This window comes from Grammomys surdaster, unplaced genomic scaffold, assembly GCF_004785775.1.
Source record: "Grammomys surdaster isolate TR1022 unplaced genomic scaffold, NIH_TR_1.0 1164, whole genome shotgun sequence".
Lineage (NCBI taxonomy): Eukaryota > Metazoa > Chordata > Mammalia > Rodentia > Muridae > Grammomys > Grammomys surdaster.
The window spans coordinates 4,933,935-4,945,169 of record NW_021605583.1 but is presented as its reverse complement, the minus strand read 5'-3'; the positions used below and the strand labels follow the sequence as shown (position 1 = coordinate 4,945,169).

The 11,235-nt window shown below is 50.1% G+C and overlaps 1 protein-coding gene across 1 annotated transcript in view; it reads left to right on the top strand.

Moving 5' to 3' along the window:
* The window catches only part of Dscaml1 (DS cell adhesion molecule like 1), a 325,176-nt gene that overhangs the window by 271,211 nt on the left and 42,730 nt on the right, over window positions 1–11,235 (top strand). Inside the window, exons 12-14 of the mRNA XM_028783764.1 lie at window positions 5,954–6,153; window positions 6,517–6,613; window positions 6,721–6,849. Coding sequence (XP_028639597.1) covers window positions 5,954–6,153; window positions 6,517–6,613; window positions 6,721–6,849 — 426 coding nt within the window. The remainder of the gene's footprint in view (window positions 1–5,953; window positions 6,154–6,516; window positions 6,614–6,720; window positions 6,850–11,235) is intronic.

Sequence of the window (11,235 nt, the reverse complement as noted above, 5' to 3'; positions counted from 1 at the left end):
AGAGAGAGAGAGAGAGAGAGAGAGAGAGAGAGAGAGAGAGAGAGAGAGACCCTAATGAGGTGCTCTCCAAAAACATAATGCAGTTTTCTGCAAATTAAAGGAACAGATCCATCCTTGCTTAGGAACTGAGATCTGGGAAAGGGGGATTGGGGCCAAGTTAGCAAAGTTTATCCCATAGTGTAATGTCTTAGAATTCAAGAGCCTACATCACAGCACTTGGAAGGCAGAAACAGGTGGATCTCTTGTGAGTCTGAGACCAGCCTGATCTATAGAGTGAGTTCAGAACAGCCAGAGAGAGTAGAAGAGAGACCCTGTTCAAATAAAATAAACTAAAATAAAATCTACCTCTAAAGCTGAGAGTGGTGGCAAAACACGTGGGTGCTGAGCTGAGCGGCTGTCTCACGGTGTTTTAAAAATCTATCGGCCTCTCACATCAAATTAAAATGTAAATAGCGACCCATCCTGGCAGGACCTCAGGGGCGACAGGAGCCAGCCTGAGAGTAATTTCACAGACGGAACCGGTAACATCGGATTCTGACAACTGTCCTGTTTTTGAAATTGATTTCCTCTCTCCTGGGCTGGCAGCCCCGGAGGGCCCTGGATCTCAGGAAGGATGGCTGCTCTCTGCAATCAGTGCCCCTCTATTCTGGGTCCCTCTCTGCTGTCTGCTGCACCTGCCCTAAGGCCCCATGGGACCAGAAGGAGGAGGAGTGGGTTTAGGACTAACTGGCAGTGGTTGGAGTTCCATGTCCCATCAAGGCTGCCTGGGAGTCACAGAGGACCACAGAACTTCCTTTTCATAGATATGTGTCAGGTTGGGGCCCACAGAGACTTCATCCTAGGAGTCTCCCCATCAGGACCAAGGAGAGAACATGAGGGAGGGATGTCCAGTTGGGGACCCTTGCAGGGGAAGTGTCTGCGTGTGATAGACATGGACTCAGGGAAGGATCTGGAATCTACCAGGATACTGCTGTGCCGTCTACCACCATTTTTCCCATGTTGGACACTCCAGTGTCACTTAATGGCACAGGGATGGAAAGCTTTAAGCGATGGGCCCACTGGTTACAAGTCTCTCAGGGTCACTTCCCACCTAAAAGGAACGACAAGACAATGCAAGGCTGTCATTAGCACATCCAACCAGGACTCTGTCCTGTCCTTATTCGTTCCCACTTCTGTCTGGGTCCCTAAAATTCAAGTTCCCTCCTCGATCCCCAGGGTCATATGCTGAGGCTGCACCAGCAAGCACACAGAGGCCACACGTTAGTGACAACTCAAACCTATTTATGAAAAATAGAGACTGCACACTAGGAAGGCAGGTGATGACAAGGAGATGGTGAGAGACAGTCAGCTCTGTCACTTCAGCTCAGGGTGACTAGCTCCTACTGGACGCCTCAGGTTCCTGTCTGAAGAATGGGGCTAATGTTTCCTGTAGTTGCCATCAGGAGAGTTGAGCAAAAATGAAGCAGTTGCTTCCGGCATCCAGAGCGCTGTAGGTGCCAAGGAGGCCACGGAGCTAGTGAGGTAGCAGGAAGGGACTGGGCCTCACTGCAGGGGACAATAGCTCAGAGTCCCTCTGAGGAGGTCACTCATGGAAGACATGCAGAATATGCTGCCACATGGCATGCTTGCCACCACAGAGGACCATAGGAGGGTGTGTGTGTGCATGTGTGTGTGTGTGTGTGTGTGTGTGTGTCTGCGTGTGTGTGTAGGCAGTGTATACAGAGGTGTCAACTCATGGTTCCCTCAAATAAACAATCACACCAGGGCCTTGGCATATGGGGGTGGAGGGAAGTCCGCTGGCTTACATGTGCTGACATCATGTGAGTGGACAGGGATACAAGAAAGACTGCTTGTGGTTCCCTGTTGAGACTTGTTTTGGAGTCCCTCCCCCTCCCTCTCTTCGTCCCTCCCTTCCTTCCAGCACCCCACTTTCTCTCCCTTCCTTCTCCTCCTCTTCCTTCTTTCTACCTCTTCCTCTACCTTCTCCACATCCTCCTCCTCCTTCATGGCACTCACTATACTATTCAAACTGTCTCAAACAATCCTCCTGCCTCAGCACCCCAATAGCTGAGACTGTAGATGTGTCCCACTGTGCTCAGCGTTTCCCCTCTTTTCAGGGGGCTCCTCTGCCTGCTAGCGGAGTGACCCTGGGGCGAATGGCTTCCCTAAAAAGCCTAAGTCTCTTGTAGAGCGTTACAAGTTGTAATTCTAGCATTCATTTAACCCAGTATCAACACACATCATCAATATAAAAATGTGAGTGAGCTATTTTACATCTCTCTTCTCTTTACATTTCTGGAACCCACTGTCTGTTTTACATTTATAGAGCCTCTCAATCAGCCCCGCCATGTTTCAGGTGCTCAGTAATGCGTGCGGCTGATGGATACAGTGCCGTGGAGTGGGTCTTTATCTGGGCACTATGATTCTGTGGAATCATCTACCAGAAGCATTTTAAGCCAGAAGTTCTGTGCCTGTGGGCCTAGCTAATGCTTCCCTTAGGGGCAGAGCAGGACAGGGGTGACCTGTGGGTGGAAACAGAGTCCGATGGGGCAGGTGCTGTACGAGACCTGTATGCTCATTGTGCTCGGCTGCTCAGTGGGACACAGAGACAACTTTAAGGTAACGTTGGATTTAATGTGTTTAATTTGTTTAACTACAAAGCTGGTAGTGACAAGACTAGAGCCCAGGTCTCCTGGTCCCCAAATTCTTCAAGTTTCCCTCTTCCTCATCTTCACTGGCTTCCCTTCCATGAGCTAGCAGTAAGACTTGCTGTAGGGTGTGGTGCCTGGTACTTGTTACTGTAAAAACATCCAGCCAACCGGAGGATGGGCAGCCAGCCCCAGATGTGGTTGCTATGCAAGGCTGAGGAGCTAAAGGTCTCTGGAGACCCTGCTGTCTCTGATTAACCACAAGTCTGTCTCTGGGTAAGCCTGATTGGAAAGACAAGTGCCCTGAAGCGGATGCACAGGTTGTATACGCTACTCAAAGGTGTGGTGGAATCTGACTTGGGGGTCTGTGCTCCACTTGGCAAGGTGCAGGCCCTGGCATGCAGTTGTGTCTGGATAGAAGCTGTCTTGACACAGGGTCCTGGAGGCCTGTGTGGAAGGCACAGCCTAGAACAAGCTTCTCACCATGGCTCAGAGCTGGGAAGTTTTCCCCAAGACTCTTTCTCCCTGTCCCCCTCCCCTTCCCGACTTTGACCTGTGCAAGGGCTGAAGAGGCCTCTGTCCTCCTTTTTGTATACACACACACACACATACACACACACACACACAGAGAGAGAGAGAGAGAGAGAGAGAGAGAGAGAGAGTCATGAACAAGATTACCTCTCCCCCAACTACCTTAGTCCCTAGACCCACCCAGGGGTTCAGATACAGGCCTTGCTCATTCCCTACGGGTATTGCAGAAGCAGCTGCGTCTCCCCCACCCTCGCGTTCCCATCCTCCCGTAAAACATGGAGGCATCTGCAGTGCAAGGCTCGGCTTGTCGATGTAAAAATCTCACTCTATATTCCACCCAGGTTTATACGAGTGAATTATGCAAATCTTTGATGGAAAAATATTCCTGCGCACATCCTTGAGAGTGTAAAACCTTAGTCAATAATTCATACTTGGATGTCTCTGACTGCAGGCTTTTTCTTCATTATAACTTACACCTCGTTATTTGTCTTTCGCATTTTATTGTATATTCTGGTGTAATGCCGTGCATTATAAAGTTTATCTGCTTCATTATTTGATGTGCCGGGACTAGGGGAATGTGCTAAGACATTGGTACTGGGGCCTGGGGCTAGGGCTGCCCCCAGTCCCACCTGGCATCAAATCTATACACGGAGGCCTCAGAGGGGATGGCTGGCGGTGAGGCGTGACCTCGGGGAGCCTGAGGGAGCAGATGCTGTCCTCCACTTGTTCAAATCATGCCTTCACCCTCCATTGGTACCTGAGATCGCACCTCTCCAGATCCACTCTTCCTTTCTCCAAAGGCTTCTTTAGTAATAAAAGCCTACTGTCCCTAGAGAGCTAGTTGGGAAGATAAGTGTCTGGGCTAGCCCTTAAAACTGGAAGTGGGCCAGGCGGTGGTGGCACACACCTTTAATCCCAGCACTTGGGAGGCAGAGGCAGGCGGATTTCTGAGTTCGAGGCCAGCCTGGTCTACAGAGTGAGTTCCACGACAGCCTGGGCTACACAGAGAAACCCTGTCTCGAAAAACCAAAAAAAAAAAAAAAAAAAAAAAAAACTGGAAGTGAGTAGGGCTGGAGAGTGACTCAGTTGGTAAAGTACTTGCTACATGAGCAGAAGAACCTGAGTTTGATCCCCAAAACCCACGTTAAGAGCTGAGCGCGATGGCATCCCTGTAATCCCAGCACTGGGGAAACAGAGACAGTAGAACCCCTAGGTTCTACCCCAGACTGGTTGGCCAAATTGATGAGCTCCGAGTTCAGTAACTGATATCAATCTGTGGCCTCTTCCTGGGCTCTCAGACACACACACACACACACACACACACACACACACACACCACCTACTCAAGCACAAGAAAATAAAACAAGTGTTCCAGGAGAACTCTGGAGGGAGCCGAGGAGTAAGAGGAGGCGCTGGAAAGGAGCAGGCTTTATGCCAGTCGACCAAGTTTCGAACCATGAGAAGACAGGGTCTTTTTCACGCACCATCACACCAACAAGCCAGAGATGGTCGATGGCGAGCTACTCTCTGATCTGCAGAACCCACTGTGAGCAGACTCCGTATCCCAGGTCTTAGCGAATGCTCCTGGCAAGTGTGGAATGTGTGTTCTCATACAGACCTAGAAACACTCCTCAGATGCCTTCCCTCTTCCTGTTGGCCACAGTTAGATCTGTCTTCCCAGTCCCCCAGTTTGGGAGGTCAGGAATGTGTCACCCAAGGCCTGGCACAGTGCTTCATGATGGTGTGGGAGCCCAGCACATGTTGCTCTGAATTGCAGAGGGCATGGACCAAAATTCAGAGATTCTACCCATCCTCCCTCCCTGTTTCTGGTCAAAACATATAAGTCCATAGGAGACCCAGCTCTTGGTAAGGCTCTTTTTCAGGAGAGTGGAAAGGGCCTCTGAGGGACCAGCCAGGGCCTTGGTTCCGCCTTGGTGGAACCGTAGGATTAGCATGTGGGGCAGGGTGGGTGGGCCCTCCTCTTGCTGCTAGAAGGCCTTACGTAATGTCCCTACCAGGCATCCTATGGAACAAATTGGAGCTAAACACACCTCAGCCCCTCTGACAGCAGAGACCCTGTCCTATCATCTACAGAGATGACTCCATGGTTCCAGATGTTTGAGTGTGGAGAAATCACATCTTTTTGATGTTAGCCTCTTACTGATATTTAGTGATTCCCAGTGAAGCCACAAACCACAGCAGTAACGGTGTGCCTGCGCATGGGTGTGAGACTGTCACCGGCAGAAATGCACAGATATCCCCATGTCATGTCGTATTTACTGTAGACCTCTCAAAATAGCGTTCGTGCTCATCACCGCTGCAAAAGCATGGTAATACAAGACAGTAATTATAAGGCCTGCCACCAGATCTCATCCCATAAAGAATAAGAGCAGAACATGCTGGTGTGTGATAAACAAGTTTGCTTGTTAGTGTTTTTAATATTTGCATAACCATATTTCAATATAACTGGTTCTCTTTGTAACTATGTTGTGAATGTAAAAAAAAAAAAAATCTGATGTCACTAGAAGGGTCCTGGAAATGTAAGGGGAAAAAGGAAGAAAGGATACCAAGGGGCACCAAGAACAGGCGAACAGGGTGCCCCTTCCTGGGAGGAAGCCCTCTGAGGCTGGACAGCAAAGGGCAGAGCTTTGAGGAGAGACATCCAGGGTAGCCAGGGGTGGACAGAGCAAGGGACAGAACTTCTGCTACACAAGCACCTCCTGCCTCTCCGGGCTGGTCTATTCACAGCCCCTTCCTTGCCTTCTCTTCCCCAGTCCCAGCTATGATCACATCCCACCCCAACACCACGATTGCCATCAAGGGCCACGCCAAGGAGCTGAACTGCACTGCACGTGGCGAGCGGCCCATCATAATCCGCTGGGAGAAGGGGGACACAGTCATTGATCCTGACCGCGTCATGCGGTATGCCATCGCTACCAAGGATAATGGCGATGAGGTGGTCTCCACGCTTAAGGTGGGTTCCCAGTCCCGAGCCTCGGGGTACCTTCTATCTCTACCCAAGGGAGGCAAATGGGAAGCTGGGAGCCCTTCCTTGTCCCTCACAAGGTACCTACCATTCCCACACCCAGAAATTTCTGCGTCAGAACTTCAATCTGTCTCCTTTCTGATGACCACGGCTGTCACTTTGTGGGTTCCCAGTCTCCTCCGTGACCCTTCCTCCCTGATTGACTTCTCTATGCACACATTTCAGTCCTTCTCCAAAGAGATGTCTTAGATAGAACTCCTTGGAATCTCCCTCCCCATCCCCCTAGAGTGTCCCCCTCTAAAGTACTCTCCCTGCTTCCTCCCTTTCCTGTTCCTGCTGGTCACGTCTCAGCTCAAGCCAGCTGACCGTGGGGACTCCGTGTTCTTCAGTTGCCATGCTATCAACTCCTATGGAGAGGACCGGGGTTTGATCCAGCTCACTGTGCAAGGTACATTTGCCTGCCCACCTGCCCTTTCACCTTCTCTAGGGCCCGGAGGCCTACAGCTAAACTGTCTGCTACTATCTCACCTTTGTTCCTCTTCTTTCACTTCCCAGAGCCCCCTGACCCCCCAGAACTGGAGATCAGGGAAGTGAAGGCCCGGAGCATGAACCTGCGTTGGACTCAGAGATTTGATGGAAACAGCATCATCACCGGCTTTGATATTGAATACAAGAATAAATCAGGTAGGTCCTGGGACAGATGGTGAGGGTTTGCCTACTCTGGCCCCTTGTGGTACACAGCCTGCCTGTGCCTCTTTGAAGGAGCAGCACCCACCTAACACAGAATCACCACCACCCTCACATGTACACTCATTGTCCCCCAGGGGACAATGGCTAGCTTAGGAAGCTAGGAGACAGATACAGATATACTGATGGCAGGAAAGGATTGGTCCCTTGGAGCGTGATTCTCACTCATGTTCTGATTTATAGGTTCTGAGTGTCGAGTGCTCTGTCGGGATGTCATGGGTTTGCAGGGTCACCTGGATGGTCTTGGTTTGGGATGGCAAGTGCATTGGATCTCAGTAAGATTGGGTCACTAAGTGCCTACTTCCAGAGCTCTTCCAGAGCCTTCCTCTACCACCCCAGAGGCTCTGTGCTGCTGCCAGATCACCATGAGGTACTGTGATATGCTCAAGTCTACCTACAGACAGACACCTAGGGACCACATTGAATGCAAAGAAGAGGTTCACCTGCCAAGGATCATCAAGAAAGGCCCCACCTGGTCCCTCATGGACGCTTCACTAAGCCAAGTCTAGAGGACTAACTGACAGAACACACTACCTGCAGAGAACACAGCTTGGAGCCAGGCAAAGCACAGCCCAGGCTTCAGAGACCCAATCCATGGGCACCACACTATGGCTGCAGGTTTGCTTTGGAGCAGGGATGGGAGGACGGCTTCCAAGCTGACCTTCTGCTCTGTGGGACCACTATGTCTGAGCTCCCAAGAGGCTTGAACAGCACAGCCCCCACAAGGACGCATGCTAAAAACTGGTATCCAGAAGAAGAGCAAAGAGATACTTGAAGCCCTGCAGATGCTAACAGCACAGACAGAGGTGCAAGAAGGCTGAGTGTGTCTGACTCACATCCAGGCCACTCAAGAAACCAAGCACCTGCCTCCCAGAGGCACATGTCACTTCTGTGGGGTGATGTCCAGTCAGTGGGTACTGGGTGCCTGGGAGATCTTGGCTCCCTGATCCTGTGTTTTTTGTAACTGCTGCTCTGCTGACTGGACTACTGCCTATTCCCTAACTGGCCCCTTCTGCAGACAAACCTCTTTAATGTATGGAAACCCTTCCTAGGGCACACTGCTTAGCTCAGATGATGAGCGACGCTCCCTGAGAACATCACCCATCTGGGAGGAGGAGACACAGGAGAGAAGCAGCCAGGGAAAATGTTATTCTTAAACATGACCACAGCTCATCTTCCTACCCCATCGACTTCTGGCTCTTAGGGAATGAAGTACAGTGAGGAGTAGCCTGGACTGGGGCAGGAAGGCTGGAGTAAAGCCTCACAGCCCTCCCACAAGCTTTGCACACTTAGAGATCCAGAGGCCTCCTCCAGAAGAGCCCACCCAATCAAGCATCTGGTACATCTTGGTAGACTGGTGCAAAGACTCCATGAGAACTTCAACTTGCTGTCACTGAGACAGACAAAGGATGTGAGCATGGCGCAGTTTCCCGGTCTATAAAGTAGGTGCAGAATGAAGAATGTCTAATGGAGGAAGGTTGTGGAGAATTCTAGAAGCAGCTGGCATAATGTAATCCTCCTCCCCAAGAGCTCAAATACCTCACGTGGCAGTTTAGAGCCCTATGGGACGTACAGGCTGAAATTTATGTCTGTCAGTCAGCCACATGGACCGCGTGCCAATCTTCCCACTGCCCCCAGAATCATGCAAAAGTCATGCAGTAGAAAAAGAGAATGAATTAGGAAGCAGAATGTTGCCCTTGGAGAGAGAGCATAAATGACACACACGCATGCGCGTGTGCGCACGCGCACACACACACACACACACACACTTTCAGAACCATTACACAGCACTATCCAATCAAATGCAATTCACTGTTAACTGCATTACATGAAGATAGAGAACTGTATCCAAGGGAACAGAAGAATGACTCAAAAGAAGAAGGAAGTGGGAATGTGTCTGCATGTGTGCATGTATGTGTGCGTGTGCCTGTGCGTGCACACACACACGTTCACGAACACTATCTAAGCTCACCTCTTTGTACCTATGGAAATAGGGAAATGAGAGTCAGTCCTAAAACTGCAGACTTGGAGTGACCAAATATCAGAACTGTGTGGCTTTTAGCAAGTATTTTTAAGCATCTTTGAGCATCTCCATTTTTCTTAGAAAGTATGGTGATTTTTGGTTTTTGTTGTTGTTGTTGTTTGAGTCAAGATCTTGCCCTAAAGCCAGGTTGGCCTAGAACTCTGTATAGCTCAGGCTATCCTCAAACTTGCTATTCTCCTGCCTCAGCCTCCCAAATGCTAAGATTATGAGTGTGCAGCACCATAAACAGAATTCTTGCTTTTGTTTCGTTTTGTGGTGTTGGAGATTGAGCAGGCCAGGACCTCTTGAAATGTTAGGCAAGCCAAGCCTTAGCCCTAACGCTTTGCAAAGTGGAGATGGGAACCCTTCACTCTCAGAGAAATTGTGAGGACGAATGGAACATGAAGCCTTCCGTGGCTCTCTTTCTGTATCTCTGTTCCCCCTCCCTTCTGCCTCCCACCCCAGACCACACCCAAGCTGGGTCTCAGCCATCTGCTCATGAGGCAGATACCTTGGCCAGGTTTCCTGCCACGTTGCTCATCATGCTAGTTTTCCAAGGGAAATTACCAAGCCTGCCCTTTCTAAGCCGCCATGCGCATGCTGTCTTTTCCCGGCCCCAGGCAGTAGAGTAATAATACATGAATCTGAATGATAAATAGCACCGTCCACACAAATCTATCAGATGGTGCTGTGTGCACTGAAAAATGCAGATGCCACATTTGCCTCTGCTCACCAAGCACAGAACAGGGATGGGCTTGTTTGTCTGAGAGTTAGCCCTCAAAGCCCAGAACACTGTCTTGGGGGCCAGCCAGCTTGGGGGACTATGCTGGTCCCATGGCAAGAGCCAACATGGTTTAGTGTGTTGTTCTGTGGGGACTAGGGTGTGGCCTAGTTACTGAGGTGTTGCCAGTTGCTGCTGTGACCCCAACAATCTCTGTGCCGCTGAGAGAGTGCCATGGAGGAAGCGTGCTTCAGAAGTGGGATACAAGAAGGAACTCAGGCACAGAGACTGGATTCACGCTCCCCCTGAGGCAGCCCTTCTTCCCCTGGACCCTCTGCAGCAAAGTGGCTCCTAAAACAACCGAAACCCAGGCTCCTTTCAGCAAGCAGCCTTCTGAGCAATAGACACAACCATCTCCCCAGCCACTTCCTTACTTTTTAAGAAGAATATTCTGCATCATAAATCCTTTGATGAAGAAAGGACGAGAGAGAGAGCCCTTAATGAAATATTTTAATCTGGGAAAGGCAGGCACATATGAAAGGGAATATTAAAGAGACAATATTCACCAAATCCAGTGCAGTGCTCCCAGAGAGCAGAAAAGAGAACAGAAGAAAACAGGCCCCTCTGAATTCAACTGTTCAGCAATCAGAGAGATGGCCATGATCAAGTCTGGAAGCTCAGGCAAGCCCTCCAAACATGACTCTGATGCATTCGCCATGAAGGCTCTCCAGGAGAGAGGTGCATTAAAAAAAATGATTCGGGAGTAAGGTGGTGGTGGTACACACCTTTAATCCCAGCACTCAGGAGGCAGAGGCAGGCAGATCTCTGTGAGTTTGAGAATCTTCAGAATAAACAAGCTCCAGGACAGCCAAGACTACAAAAAGAAACTCTGTCTTGAACCCCCCTCAAAAAAAAGGATGGAGGTGGGGACACAAGGTCAAATCTACCTCCAAACAAGTGACAAGAGAAGAGGAGGAGTTGCTATCTAGGACAGCCCATCTCCTTCATCCCCATGACTGGCAGATGAGGCAGGCAGAGGAAGGAAAGACAAAACACAGAGGGACTCCAAATTCAAAGTAAAAATCCAAAAAGGTGGCTCTGATCTAAAAGCCAGTGACAGGTTTTGAGAAGTCAATACTTGAGACGTGGGAGTAAAGACCAAACCCTTAGGCATGACTCCTGTCTTCAAAGGTCTGGGCACCTTCTCGGGCAATGCTCCTAGAACAGCAAGCTCTGAAATACGATGCTGTGGAATGGCTATGACGAGGGCTTTACACGATGCCGGGGAGACGGACATGAGCCAGGCTACAGGGGCTTGGTCCTGCCGTAAAACCCCCTCTTTACCCAGTAGCCAGGGAAAGAGAGTGAAGAGCTTCGTGGGAGGAGATGACAGGATCTGAGTTGCACTTTGAAAGGAGCCTAAGTACAGTGCATGCCCTTGAGAGGGGCTCAGCCATATATGCAGGAGGAATGGCTGCTGTGGAGATCCAGAATGGCTAGAAGGGGGAAGGGTAGCAGACACGCAATTAGCTGGAGAGACAGCTGGAAGAGAAAACTGAGAGGTGACAATGATGGTTTG